The sequence below is a fragment of the Sciurus vulgaris genome, assembly GCF_902686455.1.
Source record: "Sciurus vulgaris genome assembly, chromosome: 5".
Lineage (NCBI taxonomy): Eukaryota > Metazoa > Chordata > Mammalia > Rodentia > Sciuridae > Sciurus > Sciurus vulgaris.
Window position 1 is genome coordinate 170,011,422 of NC_136465.1, and position 23,943 is coordinate 170,035,364.

At 58.0% G+C, this 23,943-nt stretch overlaps 1 protein-coding gene across 1 annotated transcript in view; it reads right to left on the minus strand.

The window, feature by feature from the left end:
• Positions 1-23,943, minus strand: part of MYH9 (myosin heavy chain 9) — a 78,518-nt gene that overhangs the window by 36,092 nt on the left and 18,483 nt on the right. Inside the window, 2 exon segments of the mRNA XM_079142239.1 lie at positions 8,872-9,028; positions 13,618-13,969. Coding sequence (XP_078998365.1) covers positions 8,872-9,028; positions 13,618-13,950 — 490 coding nt within the window. The 5' untranslated portion in view covers positions 13,951-13,969.

The window sequence follows — 23,943 nt, forward strand, 5'->3', positions numbered from 1 at the left end:
GCCCAGGTTCCGCCACACGGGAGAACGGCTCGTGGCTAGGGAGGCCAATTCAGTGCTGGGATGCAGCAGGCACTGACCACCCTCCCTGAGCGAGCTCTCCACAAGGCCCGGGCTGGGCACTCACTCTCGTCACAGCAAGAGGAACAGGCCTCACCCACACCACCACAGCGACCCCTGCAGCCTCCTCCCAGCCCCCTCAAGACACATCTACAGGATGAGGGGGCCGGGGAGCACGGTCACGCACGCACACACACACACTGGACTCCAGTGGGAGCCCTGGGGAGGGCCCGGGCCACCTCCTCCCCCCAGTCTTATCTTTCCCATTAAACAGAGTCCGTCGAGGCCAGACACTGGAGTGTGGCCGAGCCTCGGTTAGACAGGAAGGATGACAGAAGGGACCAAGGCAGGGGGAGCACAGACCGGTTCTCATCCGTCTCTCTGACAGTGCCGTGACAGGCAAGGGCTGTTCGGGGCCTGCCCTCCCCACTCAGCTCCCTGTGGCCTGCCCAGCCGCGGGCATGTTTAGTCACCGCTCCACAGGCAGCAAGAATGCACCTGCGCGTGCTGACGGGCCGTGAGCGGCAGCCGCCCCACACTACCATAAAAGGAAACATTCCCATCCCTTCCAGAAGGAGCCGTCTTCCCAGAGCTGCCCAAGCCAGTCCCGGGGATGGCTGGAATTCCTCTAAGCGTGTGAGGAGGAGTCAGAGTCCCCCCACAGGAGGGCCTGCACAGCAGGGTGCAAGCACACGGGGACTCGTGTGCAGACTTGTCCCCAAGAGGCCTGGGCACACAGGTGCCCGTGTGCATGCGCTCAAGGCCAGAGGTACGCGTCCACAGGTGCACGTGGCACACCACATGGACACGTGCAGACATACGTGAACACACTCACAGCAGCTGTGTGATCTCCAGGTTCCCAAACCCCAGGGCTGGGTTCATCAACCCCCATGCAGCCCACCATCCCCACCTCCGCCCCACCGAGCCACCACCTCCCTTTCCTGAGGTTCAGTTACCAGTGTCCACACAGCCTGAACACACTGTAAAGGAACCTTGCTTTGCTTTGCTAGAAACCTCTTCTGGGCTCGGGCTTCCAGGAAGGAACGCTGCCAGTTTCTTCACCCTGGCCCAACCTGCAGCATCCCAAGTCCACCTGCCCGGAGTTAAGAGTGGCCCCTCACACCTGCCCAGGGCCTGCAACCTCACGGTAGGCATCAGTCTGTCATCTCAGCTCATGTGGCCACACAGTACCATGCAATGTAGCTATGGCAGGAGAGACTGTCCTGCTGTCTCTCACAGCAGCCTGGGGTTTGCTCCTGAGCCCAGAACACCTCTTCTGGTGTTGGCATGGCTAGAATTCTCAGCAGGCTCTTGGTTTCCCTCCCATGCATCCTGGCAGGGACCCTCCTTGGCACTCGTGCCATCAGCCTGGCCCCACACTGTTATCTCAGTGGACGAGGATGCTCCAGAGTCCAGGCCACTTTTTGTCTTGGCTTGGAGCTACTTGGGCCTGTAGGGACCAAGGCTTATTTGAACATGCCCTTCCTGCCTCCAAACGGAAGGAGACCTGGTCCTGGGCAGTGCACAGACAGCCACCAAGGACCACCCTATTCTGTTCTGGGACAGATGGCACCTGAGCCCATCTGTCCCTGCCCCATCTTGGAGGTGGGGGGCATAGAGACAGACTGTGAGCCTTCTGCTGCAGAGTCTTAAAGAGCAGCGGCAGCCTTACCTCAAGTGAGACCTTCCCAACCCAAGGAGGGGACAATCACTTGAACCAGCAAGTGCAGGCAGGCACCCTGACTGCTGTCCTCAACAAGCCAGAGCCCCCCGGCTCTCCAGAGCCATCCTGAACCACAGGAAAGGCCTGCGTGAGCTACACACTCAGTGACCAGGCCATTCCCTTCCCTGATTTTTCAGCCCCAAGGCTAACCAAGACAATGCGATGAGGTCACCTGAGCTGATGTGGCTGCCCAGTGTGCACAGGTGCCTCCAGCCACTCAGAAGGCGGTCAGGTGGGAGGAGGGAGCCTGCCTGCAGGTACTCCACCCGGGGCACACAACCCAGGTACAGCGTCGGGGCCTTATCCCTCACTTCCTCTGTGAGAGGAGCTCTGGCTGATTCTTGTCCATAAAAGGCCACGAGGCTCACACAGCTGTGACATCAGCCCAACAGGAAGTACAGGAGGAAGGGAGCAGGGCCTGGCTCACCAGCAGCCGCTGCCGGGGACTGACTCATGGCCAGGCTCGCAGGGACAGTGCCTGCAGTGGTTCCTGTGGAGGAAGTCTTACAAGGCTACAGTGGGAGGATCCTGCCCCAGGACCCACCTCTGGGTACACTGGTTTTTGGGAACTGAGAAATGGAACAACCCTCAAGACTCTAGAGTCCCTTTTCTATGGACAGAATCTGGGTCAGAGGGTCAAAATGCAAAGCACTAGACCAAATCTAGACCTGGGGGCTCTGCCCTAACACTCGGGCTGGGAGCCTCAGAGAGCGTAGGTTCACTTGCCTCGGCCTAGAGACCGGCTGCAAGGTCCCCCAAGCTCAAGAGTCTATTGGAGCCGTCAGTCATAGAGTGGGCCAGGCACCCTGGCGCCGGGCTGCTGCTCCTCCCAGGCTCCCCTCCGCGAGAGCACCTGCAGGCCGGTGCTCGTCCCCAGGGCTCCTGCAGTCCACCAACAGGTAGGCAGGCCTCCCACGCCAGCCTGCTAGCTTCCCCACAGCCAGCCCGGTGCACAGCTGAGGGACAGGCACTTGGCAACAGACAGGGTGGGAAACAGCAGAGGACCCCATCGGCAGAGGCTGCGGGTCAGCGGGTGAGCGGGTGAGCGGAGTCCCGGCAGCCTGTCCGCCCAGCAGTCAACAGGCAACATGAAGCCCCAGACAGCCCGGGCACACTCTGCTGCACCTCCTGCGTCTCCAGGGCACACAGCTGGCCCAGAACCAGGGAGACGCTCACCTGGCAGCCATCCAACTCAGGGGCAGTTGGACGTGGCCCAGCAACTCTGCGCATGACCCCTGTGCTCCTCAGTGAGGCCCTCGGCTTGAGCCTGCCAGGGAGGCCCACGTCCCCAGGTGCAGAAGGAAGGGAAGGGCAGCCCTCTCCACCAGGATGAACCAGGCTCCTGGGACTGCTCGGGACTTTCATTACGTCAGAGGGCGAGCAACGCCCCAGACCAGGCTTCTCTTGGCCAAAATGCACCAGCAGAACACAAGCAGTTCCCCTGCAGAGGCCACCTGGCAGGAGGGCCAGGCTGGCTGGCCTCCACCTCTTCTAGGGCAGGGTCAGGGGGAATGTTCTCTGAGAGGCGGCCTGGCAGGCAGCTGCAGCAGGTGTGTCAGGCCAGAGGAAAGAAATTCACAGGGCTCAGCCCCGCCTGGCTCTCACCAACATTCCCCTTGGGGAAAAGGAGAGGCGGGTGGGAGGGGGCTGCTGCAGTACCCTGGAGAGAATAAGCAGGGCTCCCAGTCCTGCCAAGGCTGGGCCTCAGGGAGGGAGCAAAGGGAGGAGGAGGGAGGAACACTAGGACACAGAGCAAGCCGGCTCTGCTAGGCGATGCTGGGGAGGATGCTGGGGAGGATCCCGGTTCCCGAGCACGAAGGGCCCTAAGAGGACTCCAGCCGCTTGGAGGACACCAGGAGGTGAGCCCCAGTGGTGCAGGACCTGCTTCCTGGAGAACCCAGGGCTCCAGCTGCCTTGGAGGAGGGCGGCCAGTCCAGGCAGAGGCACGCTGGCCACCGCGGGCAGAATGTGGCTTCCTTTCCTCTCAACCCAGACCCGGGCCCTCCTGCACCCGTGGCCCAGCTCGTGCTGGCCAGGAAAGGCTGCGTGAAGAGTCAGGCAGCGGGAGTGCAGGGCACCTCCCCACGAACACTCCGGGTCCTCGAGTTATCACAGGAGTCGGCACCGGGCCAACGGCCGGGGCTAAGACCGGAAGAGCTCGAGACCTGCAGGCTTCCAGCTTGTTGATTTCTGTTCTGAATTGATAGCTTAATTCCAGGAATCTGACCAGAAAAGGAAAGTGACTTTCTCCCAACACACCACCTCCAGTCCCGGCGTCCTGGGCCGCAATTCCACAGGAGTCTGCAGCTACACAGCGGAGCGGGACAGCCAGAGGGAGCTTGTGCACGCGGGTCAGAAGCACAGAGGGCTGGGCCCTTAGGGGCTTTACGGGGCAGGTGCTGTGTGTCTTGGGGTGGGGAGGAGGACTAACACGTTGGGTCAAGTTTCCAACTACTCCGGAAGTTCCAGGTTCCAAGAGGGCACTCTTCTTATCTCCCACTCAGCCAGCCCAAAGCCAAGCAGGGGCCCACAGGCTTGGATTAAAAGCAAAACAAAAGGAAGCCTAAAGCTGTCCATGAAAAGCCTCTATTCACCAGATCCCTCTCCCAGAAGGTTTTCTGGAAACAAGACTGACAAGCCTGGCCACGCTGCCCTCAGGCAGCCCCAGCCCAGGGCTGTGCTTTTCTCTTAGGGGTTGGAAGAAAACAGCCTCCTCAGTCCAGGATTAGCAGGGCCCATGGGCCCGTGTGGAGAGGGCTTCCCCAGGTCCACCAGAGCACGGCGGACAGGGTCGCAGGACAGCAGACTCTAGAGCAGCAAGGCACTCTTCTGGAAGTGCCATAGAGCTGCGGGCCACAACTGACTGCTCCACGGTGCTCCATGGAGGCCCCGGGGAAGGCGCTTTGACCAGTCACTTGGGAGCCTGTTGCTCCCAAGGCCCTGGACTCTCCCAGGAGTCTCTTTCAGGAGATTAAAAGCCCACCTGGAGGAAGCAGCTGGCTCTTTGGCTGGGCGAGCAGGAGTGTGGTCAGGATGGGGAGTTGGCAGGGCTCACGGGGGTGGTTCAGGCAGGATGCTGCAGGCTCAGTCTCCTGCTTCCCTGACTAGAGGTGCTCGTCACTCTCGGCCCGGCCTCGTGGAAGTCTTCCCAAGTCCAAGCAGCAGAGAGAAAACGCAGGCTCCTTCACCGTAGGTTCCAAGCCCCGGCCAGGCCACAGTTAGGAGGCGACAGAGCAGAGACCCACTCCATCCCGTCCAAGCCCCGGTACTCCTCCAGCACACCCTGTGTTCACAGGGCAAGCTCTTCCCTAAAGCTAAGGCCAAGAGGCCCCCAGACCCCCCCAGTGACCTAAAGAGCTGGGTGGCTCTCCACACCCACCCTATGCTAGTGGCCCTGAAGGCTCAGCAGGCACACTGCCTGTGTGGGAGCCTCACACTCATCAAGGAGCTGATGAGCCTGCCTCTGGGGACAGAGGCCTCCTCCAGACAGAATCCATTGCCTGCCAGATTGCTCTCAGCACAGTACCTGGTGCACAGTACCTGGTGCACAGCAGGTGCTCGGACAACCCAGGGTGACAGCAGGCCATGCAGGCGCAGGTCCCCGCTCTCCCCAGTAAGCCACACTGCCTTCCTAGGCACATGGGGATGCACAGGGCCTGGCCCAGGCCTCCCTGGCAGACAGCGCGGCCTTTGTGGCGGCACATTCCTGCCGGAGTGGAGTCATGGCATCTGTGCTTCCTGCTGCTGTGGCTCCTCGCGGCCTGTCCTGGGGCCGCTGCTTTTCTGCACCCCTGAAGCATTTCCCCAGCCTCCAACAAAAGCAGGCACATTTTCTGAGAAAGACCTTGGGAAGCAGACAGTTCCACAGGGTAGGGAGGATGTGGGCAGAGGAGAAGGGAGGCCTCGCCTGCCCCTGATCTCTACCTGACACTGGCCCTGCCCAGGGAATTAGGAGGCCCTGCACACCCATGGAGCTCAAGCCAGCGAACGAGCTAAGCCTGTCCCTTCAGCTGCGATGAGATGGGCCATGCTGTTCAGGTGGGAAGAGAGTATGGGAATTCTACCCTTCACCGTTTATCCAACAAGGCCAGTCAACCCCTGAGGGGGTCAAGTTTCCAACTACTCCGGAAGTTCCAGGTTCCAAGAGGGCACTCTTCTTATCTCTCTGACAAATAGAGTAACACATCATTTATTATCCAAACTGGAATGATTTCCAAGTGAGGGGATACTATTGCTAATGACTGGAGGACCCAGGCAGAAAGCGGGACTGTACAGGCCAACCAGAGCATTCCACAGACGAGACAGGGAAGTCCCTGGGAAGTCAAGGAGCTTGTCTTGTCAAAGTCCCGTCCCCAAAGGCACCAGCTACCCTATTTGGCAGAATAAATGCTAGGATGTCATAAGCTATAGTCAGCTCAGGAAGGAAAGCTTTGTCTAACTCTTGCTTCAAGAAAAAGAAGAAAAGGAACCATCTGGCCCTACCTCCTAAGATGTTCGTGACAGAGAACCAACCTCTTTCCCACCAAAGTCAGGTGGGTGGCTCCTGCTGACTTCACTCCGAAAGGGAGAGGAGGAGTTCAGCAGCCTGCGGGGCTCGGCCCGCGACCCTGATGTAGGGTAAGAACCGAAGGCTCCTCTCGGGAACTTTCTTCACTAGTGAACCATCTTGTTGTAATAGAGCAACTTCTGTTACTAACTTCCTCCCTGTCCCGAGAACCAGAGCTGCTGCTAATGCTTCGCAGGTCCACTGTGTACAGCGGGGAAGGAACTTCTCAACAGATTGGAAACGTCCTTAGTTGGTCAGTGTGGGAGCTAAAGAGCCACCGCCAGTCCGATGCCTCACAGAAGGCAAGGTGGAAGCTGCTGAGACTGACAGTGAGGAGTCTGCCATCTGCAGAGGCAAGCCCAGACCTCAGCCTCCCACTGCAGACCCACTCCCATGGCTGGTCCCGGCCAGGCGGAAACGCCACCCCGCCCCCTCCCCCTTGCCCACTAAATCCATTCTGCTGGGACAAGACAAAGGAAGCTCCAGTTCCCCACATCCCTCTCCCCCCAGGTACTTCCCACCTGTGCAGGACACAGGCACACAGAACTGTGCAGGCAAGCCAAATTTCTACTGTTGCTGAATAAATAAAAATCGACAAATATCTTGGGGAAAGAGTCCCACAAGTTATTGAAGGACATCCGAAGACCCAGCTCCAGCACCCGAGGCCCCCGGAACCACACGCTAGATGGCCAGGCTGCGGCTGTCGGAAGGGACTGCAGAAAAGAAAAGCGGCTGGATGAGCGCTCGGTCCCAGATCCAAGTGTGGGAACGTGCCCTTCTTCAGTAGTTCAGGTCTCAAAAAGACCCCAGAGGACACTTCCTGTTCCAGGCCAGCCAAGAGACAGCCAAGAGAAAACTGACTCATAACCTCTGGAGACAGAGACTCAGGCTCTTCTGGAATCTCACAGAATGTTCTTCCACCAGACTGTTCTCATTAGCACTCTGAGACAGACATCCTACTTTAAAACCAAAGGGCTGGCTTCCGCGAGGAATTTTGATAGACATGAACATAGGCCAAAGGCTAGGCCAAACTTGGACATCCCACATGATCCATAAGCCTAAGGGCAAAACACCTCCACGGTGCAGGAAAGACACGACCCAGCGGAAACCACTAGCCTAGGACAAAGCTGCTAACACAGACTCATCACCACCACTGCCCAGATGGACTACCATGTTGAAAGGAAGAGGGATACGTAAAAACACTGCCCATAGGAGACAGGAGATCACGGGCTGCCAGGTTGAGTTCGGGTGATGCAGGCCAGGTACCGGCTAAGCTCGGGTCAAAGCAACACGAGCCCACGCCACACAGCAGGGAGAAAACAAACGGAAGAGGAGCAGGGGCTTGCCAGGCACTGCAGCAGAGCAGCAGGTGGGGCACTCCGAAGCAGAGCCCTGCTGGAGAACCAAGGGGTTTCCTGCAGCCGAGGCTGGGAGGGGGCAGGGGCCAGTGGTGCAGGGGGCTGCACGCTGCTGGGGCTCGAGTGGGGCCTCTGGGGCAAAGAGCATGACCTGCATTCTAGACAGAGGACCAGGCTGGGCTCTGTGACATGGAGGTGCCGAGACCACAGACAGCGCGGGCCAAGAACTGTGCAAGCTGGGGACTGGAGGGCCTCGGGGGGCAAGGTGGGGGCCTGGGTCAGGAGTGGTGGAAGAAAAAAAGCACAGAAGTCCTGACTGACCTGGGGGAGTCGAGGAGGGAGAGAGCAGCGTGCCAAGCTTGCCAGGCCTGGAGAAATGGAAGCTTGGCAGAAGCAGCTGGTGGCAACTGGGTGACGATGCCAGTTCTCAGTCACAGTGTTGGGGGAGCCCCTCCAGCAGATGAGGCCATCATGCAAAGGAGCCTTGGGAAGAGGCCAGGGAGGTGGACGACCACCACACACAGGGCAGGGAGCGCGGGGAGACAGTCACTAGCGGAGGCGACCGTGATAGGAGCCCCCGGGAGGCTGCAGGAGGGGAGTGGGTGGAAGCCCCCCCACGGGGGTGGGAGTCAGACAAGAACTCCGGAGTGCCAGGGCTTCCAATGCCAGGAACCAGGGGCCTCCAGCGCAGCTGGCCGCGTTGTGGGCCGGAAGACAGGGCGAGGGGTGCGACAAGAGGCAGAACCAGGTGGGAGTCCAGCCCTGTTATCCAAAACACTTCACCTTAATAGCCAGGGAGCGTGGACAAGTCAGAGGGGTGTGGACGCCCCAGAGGCTTCACACCTCTTTTCCAAAGATGGACAAAACTCAAGCACATTTCCAGCCATGGCGAAGGAGCAAGGTAAGATGAGGGGAGAACGCAGGAAAGGGAGGAACCAGGAGGAGCCGGGAGGAGAGGGAGGGGACCGCGCCAGCAGCCCGGGATGAACAGTAGCGCGCTGCCAACACGTAAATGTGTCCTCTGGCCAGCCCTGGCCCCGGTCCCCATACGATGATTTACAGGTGATGCCAGCCACCACACAATGCCCCACGCCAGCCGCCAAGCTAGCGGGACAGCGAATGGGAGTGAGTGTGTGTAAGGGTGTCCAAGGCCGCGGCTGGAGCCGTAGCCCGCCACACGGGCTCACCTTGCATCATGCTCCTGTAGGCGGTGTCTGTGATGGCGTAGATGTGTGGCGGCATCTCGTGCCTCTTCTTGCCCTTGTACATTTCCACGATCTCCTCGGAGTAGATGGGCAGGTTCTTGTAAGGATTGATGACCACGCAGAACAGGCCTGAGTAGGTCTGCAGAGAAAGAGCAGGAGTGGTCAGGAGCCTCAATCTCAACAGCGAGGAAATGGACAGGAGGCTCTGTGTCAAGGCCATGTCAGCGGGCTGGGGGTGTAGCGTGGTGGGTAGCGCGCTTGCCACGCAAGCACAGGCCCTGGGTTCAATCCCCAGCACCGCAAAAAAAAAAAAGTTAGAGGGCCGCCACGTTGGCATGGCATGAAAGTGTGCCCAGGCACCCCACTGCAGGTGGGGTCACCAGCACCTCTCTGCCTTCTCAACTCCATGGCAGCAGCCAGCTCTATGTGTGGACAGTCACACACCAGGCAGGACCACAGCAGAGCAGACAGAGGTCCAGCTACTAAACTCGGACCCCAGAACAAGCGATGTTTCTGTCATCGCAAGAGGTGAACAAAGAGGCATCAGCTGCAGCCCAGAAAACTCAGTAGAAACCAAGTTACCCCACCCTGAAGGTCCCTCGAGGGCCGTGGAGCCGCCACTCATGGTGCTTGGGAACCAGCCGGATCCTCAGCGGGCCCTGGACTGCTCAGAGCCCCCTCTCCCTGGAGGCTTCCAAAGGCCACGTTGGGGACCCCTGTGAGCCTTCTCTAAGGCCTAGGCTTCTCTGGAGGGAAACTCAGCCAACCCCTTCATGTGAGGCACCTAAGACACCCAATACAGGACGTCCGACTTGAACAGACTCATCAAGCCCAGGAGTCAGAGAGCCCAAGCTCAGTCCCCAGCAAGGGCAAGCGTGCTGGCCTTTCTCTTTCCATTTCTCAATCTGTAAAACAGGCAGAGGTCCATTCTGCACTGGGTGGTGACGAGGTGGAGATGAGACCAAGTGCTTAGCACAGTGCCCGTGTGGCTCTGCTCCGGGGAGCTGCTCCGGGCAGGTGAGCCATTCCTGCGGCAGCTCCTCCGTCTCCAGGGAAGCCCACGTTACCTGCGATCGCCGCTCACTTCCTAATAGACTTCCTAATGCTTTTCTTCCGACCACCCTGCAGACTCCTGACAGTTACATGAGCCCCAAACCATGCGGTGGCAGGTGCTCAGTTTGGGGACCTGGATCTCTAAGAAGCTGGAGCGACCCAAGCACCATCTTCCTAGGAAAATAGACACAGGTGTCACACTGCCTGCAGCCCTGGCTCAGTGAAGGGACCACTGAGGGTCACAGGTACGAGGCTGAGTGGGAGCACACACAGGTCTCAAGGCAGCTGGCGCTGGCCTCTGTAGCAGAGGAAGCTGGTTCCCTGGCACCCACCTTCCACCCTGACCTCCTCACACAGGCCGCCTACGCTTCGCTGCTCACAGATCGCCCCTCCGTCCATGAGTAGCCACCCTGAGGGACTGCACCCTGCTGTCCACTCAGCCCTTCTACCTGTGCCCTCTCCAGTCCCCCCAAAATGAGGCTAGATCTTCTGGCTGAACCCAAAGACAAGGCCCGCACAGGAACCAGGTGTGAAGACAAAGGCTTTCCCCAGGCACTGGTCAAAGGCAATGGCCTTGGAATTTTCTAAGCAGCAACTAGGACTGAGGGTAGCACCACCAACCACACACTGGTCTGCGTGAGGAGAAGGACACTGAGTGCGGACAGGCAAGGGCTTGCAGGAAGGGACCCAGGCCTTCCTTTCCTCCTGGATGATCAGCCACTTCCCCTTCCAATGACTGTCTTCCCGTAGAGATCAGGAAGTCCCACATGTGGAGTTGGCAGCCGTGGACCTGGGACTGTGGAAGGGAATCAGCCAGGGACCTCTTCTGGTGTCCCTGCGAGTGATGGGTGGGGACAAGACAGAAGGCCAGAGAGCAGTGAGGTCATCCCAGGAGCGCCAAACAACTGAGCTTTGTTCTTGGGCTTGAGAAAACCCACACTCTAGGAAATCCAGACCAACAAATGCCAAGGACACATGGGCACACATGTAGGGAGTGCCACGGAGCCAGATGTTCAGAAACAGCTGGCAGCACAGCAAAAGGGGACAGAGGGTCCTTAGGACAGGCCTGTTGGCTGGTGGACAGATGGCCCTGAGGAAGGGCTTAGGGGGCTCCGAGTTTCTGTGGGAGGATCCCATCTATCCAGGGGACAAGCAGAGTGCGGTGGCAACAACAGCTCAGGTGGCAGGGCGGCCGCACGGCTGCTCACAGCAGCACAGACGCTGAGGAGTGGTTCTGACCCACTCGGTGGCACCAGGGAGCCGCTTACTCGCAGGCCACAGGGGCTCTTTGTGCCAGGCCACCCCCGCCCAGGGCCTCGCCCGCCAAGGAAGACAGCAGCTGCACTGCAGAATCAGCCGTGCTGCCACAATGCCAGGCAAACGTGGCACGAAGGCTCCGTGGTCACAATGCGGGACCTTGTGTGGGGAGACAGGGCTGCAAACACCACCGAGGCCATGATCTCCCCAGGGCTCTGCACCTGCTGGGCCTCCAGCAGGTCAACGGTGGCTTCCCTTCTAGTGACACGCTCAGGAGGAGGCAGTCTGCAAAGGAAGTGCACAGGGGAGGCGGGCAGGCTTCTGGAAAGAAGTTCTGGCGCCACCACCACACCACCTGCACAGAGCCCTGCAAGTCACCTGAAGTCACCCTTCAGCCAAAGGCGCTGAAGTTGGTTGGCTGGTTTGCTGGGACCCAAACCCAGGGCCTCCAGCACGCGAGGCAGACGCTCCAACAGTAGCTGCCCTCAGCTGAGCGCAACCCGATGCCCGTGGCTGCTCGCCTGCAGCCAGCCTGTCTCACACCTGGACACCAGTGAGGGCCAGAGGGCCGAGTTCCCTCCCACAGGACAGTGCAGGCACTGCTGGAGCGTCACCAAGCTCTGACAGGACTCTGCAGAGGGCTGTGTGGCCGCTTCGTGTGGTCAGTACGGGGCCTCGGAGGGGGCTCTAATCCAGGTCCCCGAGCTCTGACTCATGCTCCTGGGTGCTCTGCTTTACTGATCAAAGGCCGCTCTAGCTCAGTGGCACACAGAGGCTGTGACATGAGCAATAACACCTGCCAACAGGAGCGCCCCACTGCCCATGGGACCCTGGCTCTTGTATCATTCCCGCAGACCGGGGCTGCTTCCTTAAAGGCCCTTGGTTTTCTGCAGGCCACTGACGGTAAGTTTTGGTGTTGCTTTCAATTTCAGGGGCTTTTAATTTGGTACATACATACTGTCATTAAAAGACAGATGAGAGAAAATTGGGTGGAGAGTCGGGAAACCCTGAGTTTCAACCTCACTGCTGCCAATATCCTGCTATGTGACCCCACATTCAGTCCCTTGCTACCTTGGACCTCAATTTTTCCCCTCTACTAGAGTAGAAGGTAGTGCCAAGCTGGCCCATAAAGAGATGAGACTATGCTATCTACCTGTGGACAGGTCCTGGCTCATCAGGCTCATCCGAGAGGGTGGACACCAAGGCAGGACACAGGCCCTGGTTACCAGGCACCAGTTTAGCCATCGCAAGGTAACACACTCCTCCATGTCTGGCCTGGTCAGGGTTCAGGGCAATCTGCGATGGCCTGGGACTTGACCGAGAGCTTCAGCACACTTTAATGCACTCAGAGGTACCTATCCAGTGGGTGGGCAGCACTACACAAAACGTGCCGGAGTCACCCGGAAATCATAGAAAATTAGAGGCTGGTCCTGGGGGCCCTCACCACCTCTGTAAGCAGGACGAGCCCACAGCCTCCTTCCATAACCTACGTGACCACAAGCAAACCCTCAGCAGGGGACTTGGGTCTTCCCATCAGGATGGGTGATAACCAAGAGGTTACCTATAATAACACTCTCGTTCAAAAACTTTGAGAACTGTCATTCGGCCCTGAGAGCAAGCGGATCAAGGTGTCTATAACAGCATATTTAAATAAAGAAGCTATTTCAGAAAGAACAAGAACTAGGTATTTCTTCCCCACTGGGACAAACACCAGAAGGAAATATCTGAATTGAACAGAGAAATTTGGAGTTGATACAAGAGAAAACTTGGTGTCCCCGGGGCCAGAAAAGCTGAGGCCTTTCACTGAGAGGCTTTGAGAACACCGCTCCACGTTCTCTCAAACTGTGGTACACTGTCCTTCTGCAAACATAGCTGCCCCAGAGGAAAGAGAAGACGACTCTTCTGGTCTCTGGCATGTTCTGGGCCTTTGCACCTGCTGTTTCCTGGACGCTGCATTCACTTCCCCTTCATCACACCGGTGTGGAGCTCAGGTGCCAGGGGACTCAGGCTTCCGACCTTACTCCTGGTGACTCACCTTTGCTCCAAGCACAGTCCCCAAGAAGGAGGCACCGCCTTGGCCTCATAAGGCACAAATGGCAGAGTACCAAGACCAGAACGAATGGAGAGGGGAGGAACAAGGTGGGGAACCAGGAGAGTGCGCCCCACGCGAGAAGGAATCTACCATGCTGGCTGAACCTGCGCAGTTCCACCAAGGCCAGCAGCTGGGCGGCCCTGAGCGCGCAGGCTCTTCTTCCTACGTGTGGCCTACAGCAGGCTTCCTGTTGCGTCCCCGGCTACACAGGGAAGTGACAAGGTGATGCCATGGGGCTCTCCGCCAGGACGATCAGACGCCAGCATCCCGCCTCCAAGCCACCCCGCGTCCAAGCCGCCCCGCCCCTGGCCCTGGGAGCCACCTACGTAGATGAGCCCTGAGTAGTAGCGCTCCTTGAGGTTGTGCAGCACCGAGGCTTCGTTGAGGCACGTGAGCTCCGCCATGTCCTCCACCTTGGAGAACTTGGGGGGATTCATCTTCTGGATGTCGTCCTTGTTCACCTTCACCTTCTTCCCATTCTCCACCAGCTCCACGATGGCCTCCTCGCCCACCTCCTCCTTGAGGCTGGCGGGCTCGAAGCCACTCTTGTCGGAAGGCACCCATACCAACTTCTTGGCGGCCCAGTCGGCCTGGGCCAGCGGGTTATTGATGAAGTTTTTGTCCACGTAGAGATACTTATCCGCAGCTTGCTGCGCCATGGTGACTTACAGCCAGGACCTGAGGGAGAGGAAAGGACAACACGTTAGTGCCAACCACTTCAGTCTCTTCTCTCTGCAAACAAGGAGGCAGCAAAAACAGGCTGTGTAATCTGCCAGAATTTTCCTGCTCCACACTTTGGAAACAAAAGCCAAGCGCTGAGGTCAGAATAAGTTGACAGCGGGGATTCTGTTGGAAATCAGCGGCAAGGTATATCGCTCAAGGGTCAACGCCCAATGGACCAGATCCATAAACAAAACTATCCTGCCAACCAATAAGCTTAAAAGTCTCAGGAGGACACATCTGGTCACCATGCTTTGCTGACCTACAACCGCACAGCTCAGGAGGACACCCAACAAAAGCAGGTCTCCAACTGGCCGGGAAAGACAGCTCACTGCCACCGCTCAGTGGTGGAAGAGTTCATGGAGTCAACTAAGGTGATAAAATGACACCAACACGTCCTGGTCCCAGGTTTTAATTCCACCTGCATAATACACCCCAAAGAAGTAAGAACAAGAGAAGTCAGACCATCACAGAAAACAGGCAGCACGCTTCCTTCAGGGCGAAGCTGAAAAGCCAACAGCACTCACGACTTTGAGGCCGGGAGGCCTTTAGCACTTGAGTGAGTTTTTTTCAAAACTCAGCTGAAAAATTAAGATGAGGAAATGATAATCCCTTGCATCCACAGGGCTTCACAGCTGGTGAAATGCCTGCACACGCCATCTTGAAAGAGCTTCATCCTGCCCACTAGGTGAGGCATTTACCCATGAGCAGAGAGGCTCCCGGGATGACGGGATGTCCAGAGTCACCCAGTAAGGACTTCTGACCCCTTCTCCTGGGCCTTCCCAGTCATTCCAGCCCGGAGGTACAGGCTGGGACCCCTAAGGAGCTAGGTGAGCCGAAGCAGGACCTGAAACCCTGGTCGGAGACACTCAGCGCCACCATGGAAGCCGTCAGGTGCTCCAGCCCAGGCTCAGGACCAGGACGCTCTTCCCTGCGTGAGATGAGCTCCCTGCCACTTTGGAATTGCATTAACCCCCCAGATGCAAATCCTTTGGTGTTTCCAGATTCCACCAGGGGCCCAGATGCCAAGGAGGCTGAGGCTGGGGAGTTAGAGAACAAAGAGAAACTCGAGTGCCCAGTCTCCGTACCTGGCTCCTTACAGGGCTTCCAGGTCAAGGCTGAGGGGCTCCCCTGGACACTCCAGGAGGGGCCGTCTTCCTGGAGGCCTGGCACTCTCTCCCGACAGCAGGGAGGGAAGTCCAAGGTGGCTGGGCAGGCTCAGCAGCACCCCCAGCCCAGGGCTTTGCTCAGGGAAACCCTGCAGGAGACCAGGGCACACTGGCCCAGCAGGACCTCCCAGAGGGAAAACGGGGCCCACAGTTAGTGGAAGAGCTGTGAAGGCCCGGCAGTCTCCAGCTTCCCTGGGGTCTAAACCAGCAGCACCAACCAGCCTAGGGTCACTGTTGGCAGCTCACGCTGGCCAGGCCACCCAGATGAACCGAGGCCTCTCTGCTGGAGTCAGGCCCAGTGATCCTCTGCCTCCCTGTGCTCGTGTGAACACAGGCCAAGGGTCTTCCCTTTACATCCCTGCCGCTCAGGAGCTGCAACAGGCCCCGCCAGCTGCTGGTTCCCAGGCTTTCCCAGCCCTCAAACCAGAGAGTAAGACAAGCCGTCATCGATGGCCAGAGGGGAACTGCTTGAACCTCCCCGGATCCTAAGTTTGCTACGGGTTAAGAGTTTCTCTACCCTGGGTCAGTGATGGCACCTGTGGGCACATTCTCAAGATTCCTACCAAGAGGAGGAGGGAAATGGTATTAAGTATCCACCCACCAGCATGAAGCCCAGTGTATTCACCACCTCACTTAACCCTGGAAAAGAGCTCTTATCATCTCCAACAATAGGCGAGGAAACAGGCTCAGAGAGGGCAAGTCACCTGCCCAGAGATGCCCAGTTCTGTCAGGGAGATGAAGAAGCTGAATGCAACAGCAGGAGGGCCGCTCTGGACAGCAGGGAGGCTGACCACGTGGCCTGTCAGAGCGCAGCCTGTTACAATCTCCCTCCCTCAGTTACTACCATGAGGTGACAGCCTCCTCAGAGCTGCGGCATCCCAGGACACCCGCCCGGGGTGACCAACAGCAAAGAACCCACATGGGAGGCTGGCTCTCAGCAGGCCCCAGGCTCCTCCAGGCTGCAGGCAGCTGGCGCCCATCCTGCCCCGAAACCTGGGTGGACCTTTGCTCTGCTTTTGTTATCAGTGGGGTGGCTCCAGGGGGCCAAGAAGGCCACAGCTGCCGGGCAGAGGAAGAATCCCACCTGATCCCCACCCCACCCTTCAGACCTTGGCAGCGGGACAGTCAAAGGCCAGTGCTGTCCACCCCTGGTGGCTGCAGAGGCCCGAAGACCAGGCCACACCTCTTGCACCGGGAGAGGGCAGAGGTTGGCCTCTCTTCCTCCAAGGCCTCCTGGGAAGGCCGCCCTGCACAGCCCCACATGCCCGGCACCTCCCTACAGCAGGGCTTTTCATTAAACGAGGCTGAGTCCTGCCTGGCCCGGCCAAGGACAGCGCTGCTTCGTTTCGACAGCTCGGCTGGAATGACATGGGTCAGCAGCAGTGCCAGGATCGATACGTGGCTGGCTGGGTGGGGGCCCGCAAGGGTCATGACACACAGGGGCCTCTCACCCACCTGGACAGAGCAGCCACATGCAGTGACAGGGCCGGCTCTGCAGCTGAGCGTCCGTTCCCACCTTGGCAGGTGAGGAGGCTCCTGGGCCTGGACAGCTCACCTCTGCAGGGCCCAGTGGACGGAGCTCCTTGGCAACACTCGGCTTCCCTGCCTTATAACCGGGGTATTCAGCGAGGAGCACTCCGCACAGGGCTCCGGGGGCGCGTCCCCTGTGCAGCTGCTGTGCGAGGTCACTTCCACCCTGTGCTGAGACCCGCTAAATGGCCTCTTTGAAACTTGTCTAAACAGCAAATATAAAGACTTTCAAGAATTGAAGAAAAATCTGCCCTAAATTCCTGAAGCACTCACCCACCCCGAATCAGCTTCCTGTGGAAACTCCCGTTTGCGCCTCCCTCCTCCGACCTGTCCTGCAGGGCACACTGATCCCTTCGTCCCAATCAATCCTGCACTGACAGGTGCTGCTGCAGCAGCTCGGAGAGAAGTGCTGGGATGAGGACTGGAACTCAGGACGCTGACCCCAAGGCCTCCTTGTCCATCACCTGGCCGCTGCCCAGGGTCCCCTGGAGTTTTTAACTGACTGCTCTGGGGCGTCTTCCTCTGACTTGGTGCACCTCCCGACATGGGCTCCTGGGAGCAGAAGCCCTCTTGCGCCCGATCTGTGCCCTCCAACGTGTCCTAGTGGGCTGATTCGAGGCGGCCCCGTGGGCAGGCTGTTCGCGGGGAGCGCTCGGCGGCTGAGCTGGGGGCCCCTCGGGGAGTCGCCAGCAGAGCCAGGGGAGGGTCTGGGGGCTGGCGGGCGCCCAGGGGCAAAGGGAAGCGGTGGCCCGGGTCCAGTGGAGACTGCGGCGGGTGAGCCACGCCCTCCGTGGTGGCTTCCTGTGGGTTCCAGGCCAACTCCCGAAACCCAAGCAGTTGCCTTTTTAGGCCATCATGGAGCAGGACACAACCGAGGCTAAATTAGGGCTCTCAGGAAATGATGAAACCGAAAGCAAATGGGTTGACCAAAACCTCTCCTTTCAACCCAAAATGTGATTCCTTGGGTCTCTGCCTCCTCCACGCCCAGGACACCCCTGGACCTGCTGTTCCTTCGTTTCCCGTCGGTCCTTGCGCCCCCTTCCTCTTTCTTCTTTCATAAAACACACTGCTGGCCTTAAGGCAAGGCCTATCTGCCTCCCCAGCCCCAGATGTCAGGACCCTGGCCAAGTCCTGGGAGCCACGGGGCTCCTGGAGAGTGATGTGGACAGTACGCGGTTTCCTCGCCCCACCCATGATGGCTTCACAGCTCTCTGTCATCACGGTCGTTTATAGGTGAGGAAACGAGGCTCAGAGAGGCCACCAAACCCAGGTTCAAACTGAGACCGTGAGACCATGCTCTGTGCTCAGTTTCCACACCACCTGCTCGCTGTGGTCATGGGGTTATGGGCAGAAACCAGAGACCCCGTGGTTAGGCAGCCTGGAAGGGACGTGTCCTCCAAGCACACCCATCTCCCCGCTGGCCTGCGCAAGGGACTCTGTACCCACAAGTTGAATCGCCAGAGCCACAGTCTTCCCTGAGCCTGCCCCCGGAGATGGGCCACCTAATACCCACTGGCCTGGGCACACCAAGGGTCCAGTTCACAGAGCCTGGCAGCCTCTCTGCAGAGGCTGGAAGCCCTGTTCCTGCTTAAGCAAGGACATATGCAACAGACCCTTGGCTTCAGCATTCTCCTTCCCCACCCCAGCCCAGGGAGGACACAGAGCACGCTCGCTCTCTCCTGTGGCAGCTGATTTTAAACTGAACGAAGTTATAAAGCCCAGAATTCCACAATGAAGGAAGGTTCCATGAGAGCAATGGTGCCAACCTCACAGAGATCCTCAGGACCATGAGCTTCACCTAGCGACTGGTACACACTGAGGACAGCAGGCAACTGCAGGACAGAGCAAAGGTCCCACGGGGGAATCCCGTAGCGGGTGACAGGCCAGAGCACCACAACCAGCTGAAGCGGCAGTGCGGGCACCATGGTACAGAGACGGAGGGCCAGCCCCCGCGGAACTCGACACAGGGGGCGCTCCCGGGAGAGGCGCAGGAAGGATAAGCGGGGACCACTTGCCCTGTGAGGGCCACTGCCACCACGCTGCTGCCATCTGTGTCAGAACCACCTGCTCCACAGCTGCTGTGTGCAGGCATAGGACACAGTCGGCATGCCCATCCCGTGGGTACCCCTGTGGCGGGACAGCCACATCAGTAGCCAGCACTACCTCCAGACTCCAGAAGGCCGGGCAGAGGGACCAGCAGCTCACCCTAGCAACAAAGAGACGGGGACTCAGGTGAGAACACGGAAGCTCGGGGGTGTCGCGAAGGCTCTGGCACCAGGCAGAGTTCTTGAAGCTGGGTAGAAAATTGCTGAGGAGGGGAGGAGAAGGTAGACAAGTATCCAGGGCCCCGGGAGAAGAGGGAGCCCACATTCAGAAAGAGTGCGGCCGTCTGTGAGTCACGCATCCACTGGGCTGCGATGCGGTCCCCACTAGAGCGCTTGCCTAGCACAAGCCAGGCCCTGGTCTCCGTCCCCAGCACTGAAAAAATAAACTACATGAAAACGACGTGACCAGGAAGAGCAGCATTCTTTCAGCATCTGTTGTGTCAGATAAACCTTTGCTGTGTGGGGAAGGCCTGGCATTGTAAGATACTTGGAGCAAACCGGGGCTCTGCCAGCTAGAGGCCACGAGTCCCCAGTACGACAGTAAAAACATCTGGAGACACAGCCCAGTGTGGGGACTGAGGCAAAACCTCCCCCACGGAGACCACTGCTCTGAGGAGCTGGGGGAACAAGGCCACCGTGAAGCCAGAGCCCTGCATGGCGAGTCCTCTCCGGGCTCTGAAGTGCCCGTGCCAGATCTCCTCGAGACAACAGTTATTAGGGCAAACAGACTCTGGGACCCAGACAACGGCCAGCATGGGTGGTACTTCCATCTAGGAATGACTGTTCTTGTAACAGATTGAATTTAAAAAAAATTTTTTTGACAGTTCTGGGGAATGGACCCAGGGGTGACCTATCACTGAGCTAAATCCCCAGCCCTTTTAAAAATTTTTGTATTCATTTTTTTGTTTTGAGATTGCTCCCACGGCTGTGCCAACTTGCCCCACCCTCGGAATTCCACCAAATGCTACTTAGTGGATGTCTTGTGGTCAGTGAGGGTTCGTTTCGGGGAGTCCACGGCTCCCACTACTGATCCCCAGATAGGTCGCTTCCCACCTGGCCCTCGACTCTGCACTTCTCAAACTCATGGAAGCACATCCCAAAGAGTGGCCTCTCATCGAGCACCGTCCCACCCCGTCTCCCTCGGCCTGCCACTACTTCTGGGTCTCCATGTCTAGGAAAGACACTGTCCATCTGCCCCCCACCCCCGCGCTGTCACCCAAGACTCCTCACCTGTGGATTCCCCTGCCGGGCCTCCTCCTGGCCCCCTGGCTTCTACAGTGCCCTCGGATCAGTGCTCCCAGCTACCTTTGGGGTGACTCACACCTCACATTTGTTCATCCTACCTCCTATTTTACGGATATTAGTAGTCGCTCAGGTCAAATGGCTGGATAGCGCCACACCTTCTCCACATCCCAATCATCTCCTGTGCACAGCCTTTCGTGAGCCACGGGTGGCTCTCCAGGGCTCCCCCAGCCCTTCCTCTCTGCAGCTGTCCTTCCCAGCTCCACACAATCAATTCCCTGTTCATACCCCACTCTGCTCGGGCTTCAGAGAAAACACGAGCTCTGTCCCAGGAACCCTCTTCGATCTGGTTCACACGCTTCCACCTTCGAAAGGCCCTACTTCACTGTGGCTAAGTCCCGCTCTGCACTCATCTCCACGGCAGGAACCACACTGCGGGACTTAATGACTTGCAGGTGTATCTGGAGACAGGGGTCAGATCTCCGTCACCTCCACTCCAAGTGTCTAGCACAATGCCTGGAGCAGGGCTCAGCTCCAGTCTCCTGACCAATGAATGAGTGGACTGCTCCGTCAATCAACAAGGAACAAGGCAGAGGCACAGAAGCAGTGAATAGGGAAGGCTTCTAAGAGGCTAAAATATCCTCAGGTTGTGTGCAGAGGAGGGAGCAAGGAGACTCAGCCTGCGTCCACAAGTGACAGTCACAGCTACCTCATCTGCTACACAAACCATGCCATTTACAGACTGATTTTTATACCTCCAAACAAAAAGGAACTTTTTGGGCTTTTAGTCTACAAAGAGAAATAGCAGTGAAGATAATTTATTGCCCACCCCCAAGAAGCTCTGAATAGGATTAAGTGATCTGTTTTCTAGAACCTTCCAGCACCCCCTATTAACCAACATGGAGGTACTGCCATCTGCTGCCAGACCAAGGATGGAAAAGGACATTGGATGAAGGGGCCCTGCTCCTGCTAAGATGCCCTGAGCAGGCCCCAATGCGCTCAGCCTGTGCACCTGCCTAGCAAGTGCCTGTCACCCACCTTGGCGTCAGCTCAGAACACAGAGATGGAACTGGCAAAACCCCCAGCCACAGAGGGACTCAGGCTCTGCAAATGCTTGTAGGGCACCACAGGATGAAATGGGCATGGCTTTGGGGCCAGACAGACCCGGGTTTGCATCCCAAGTCCCCTGCTCACAATTCCTGTGACTTTGAAGTTATTTGCACCGCAAAATCCTAGCTTTAGAATAAGAAAAAACAGCTCTGGCCAGACAAGACCCTCGAAAACTTAGTGAGACCCTGTCTCAAACTAAAGACTTTGGACCGGGATGTGGTAAAACAGCCCTGGGTTCAATCCCCAGTACCAAAAAAAGCCTCCCATCGGAGTAACTTGAGTTCTTGGCACAGAACCTGGTATTTGCCACTCTGCTACGCTCTCACTGACCTAGTGAACCCCACCTAACCTTCCTAGGAAGGACACCTGAAGTTTCTGAAAGCTAGAGACTCTCTCCAGGTTCCCCACCCACAGGGGACAAGGACGCAGAGCAGTACCACACACCAAGGTCCTGAGAGCCTGCAGCAAGGCACCTGCAGCTCCGTCCAGCAGGGCTGGGCACCAGGGGTACCTGAAGGAGGACTCCAGGCTGGTCTGGGAGGTGCTGCTCTGCGGGCGGGGCCACAAGGCCAGCAGTGAAGGGCTGGTTTACAGTCACCTGACCCCACCCTGGGCTTTCCCACCTGCAAGGCATCCTACCTACAGGCAGGGGCCGCCCTCAGGCTCAGCAAGACAATGGAGTCTTCCCGCCAAACACCAGGGCTAGATGGCAGTGTCCACAGGGAGGGTCCTGAAGTGGTCACTCGCCCCCAGGGTCAACAACCTTACAGCAGCCTTCCCATCAACCCCACCCACATGCTAACTGTCCCCAGGCTGGGGGACACGTGGGTCCTAGTGGCTGCCCAGAGCCCAAGAGATAGAAGCAGAGAAGGAGCAGAGGGGCTGCGGAGACCCCCTCCCGCCTCAGGAATGTTGTTTGCTTACAGAAGAAGCCAGGCTTGTTTCCATAGCCCTCTTCCAACCTCAGCTCCCGCGCTCCTGCTGATGCCGAGCAGATAAGGAAACCAGACCAGAGAAAAGCCAGGCAGGAATCTAGCTCCAGAGCCTAGGGCCCAGAGCCCACCCCCTCCACTCTTCCCCCCTCAAAAGCTGCAGGAAGGGACTGGGTGACTCCAGAGGACCCAGGGACACTGAAACGGGTTGGCATTTGCCTGTGTAAGGCAGGGTCTGCTGGTACCCAGGAAAGTTCAGGTCATCAATGGACACCAGCACATCTCTAAAATAAGCTGTGCTATATACTATGCCTATTTGTCAATTCAAAAATAATTTTTTTTTTGGCAATGCTGGGACTTGAACCCAGGGCCTAGTGCGAAGCAAGCACTACCACTGAGCTATACCCAATAATTCTTCTTTCAAAACGACACCAGAATTGAATGAAACTGACCAAATTATATTACAAGCATGTACAAATATGTATCGCAGAAGTATGTATAAATTTAATTCACTTAAAAAAAAAGTGTAGCTTCCCTGCTGCTACACGGCAAGTGGATGGGGTGCTTGGCTTGAGATGAGCTGAAAAGAAGCCAGTTCCCAGGACCTTATCGGCCACTTAGGAATGTGGACCTTACTGTAGCGACAACCAGGGAGGATGACATCATCAGATCTGTATTTTAAAGAGATCACCCTTCCTGACCTCAGCTGAGCGGGTGGCCAGAGCAGGGGTGGGAAAGTGCCAGGCCAGGCCAGGGGTCTGGCAACCTATGGGGAAGTGGCTCCCTGCCTCGGCTGGGGAGGAAGGGATTAAACGCCCTAAGAGACTAAGGCGCCAGATCCCACCTCTCAGGACTCCCAAGAACCTGGCGCAGGAGGGTCCTGGGAGTTGACAGCAGCCCCAGCCTCTTCCTCCCAGGTGAGACAATGCATCCCAGGAGCTCTTGGGCCAGTCTGTCCAAAGTATCTTGGCACAGACCTCAGTGGCATGTGTCACACTAACTGCATGCACTGCCCGACAGGGTCTCCCCGCTCCGAAGACACCGTCTCAGGGTCATGGATCCACAGGCTCAGACGTCTGCACAGACGCCCTTCCTTTAGAGGACTGACTCAGGCAGGGCGGAAGCAGTGAGCTGAAGACAGCCCTGTCACTTCGGCAGGGGAGCCCCCCCAAGCTACCTGGCCTCTGGAACTCACCCACTCCCTCCCCAGCCCCCTGACCTGCCAGACACCCAGCACTACCCTCCACTGTCCTGGCCCCAGGCAAGCTGGGCAGTCCTTCCAGATCTCTCCACTGTGCCAGGCCCTCCAGGCACCTTCCCTAACACCCTTCCCCCTCTCCCAGAACCTGGTCCCAGAACCTCTGCCTCTGTCTCCCTGCCATCTGCCCCTGAGACCTCCTCCAAGAAAGGACTGTCCCCCTGCCCCTCTTGCCAAGCACAGACTGAGCCCAGTCGCAGTAAGCTGACAGCCCCACTGCATGGTGAGGTCCCCAGTGAGGCTGCGCCACAGTACTTGACCGTCTGCAGTGCCTGGGTGTGTCTTCTGGGACTCTGGCTACCCACAGAATGGCCACACCAAGGGCCACCCCTCTTGTCCTCAGGGCTAAGGTCTGCAGGATGGAGGCAAAGGGGAGGAAGAGAGGAAGAGGAGAGAGGAAGGGTGGGTGGCCGCTTCGGCCCAGAGTTGGGCCGGCAGCACCTGGAGCTGATCTGCGGACGAGTCTTCTACATGGACATGGCTTTGCTTTTAACTGGTTCAATATTTCTGCAGTGAGATCACACGTGTGTCTCACCTCCTTGGTAATGAACTTTCACTCAGCCGCCAGGAGAAACTGCAAAGAAAA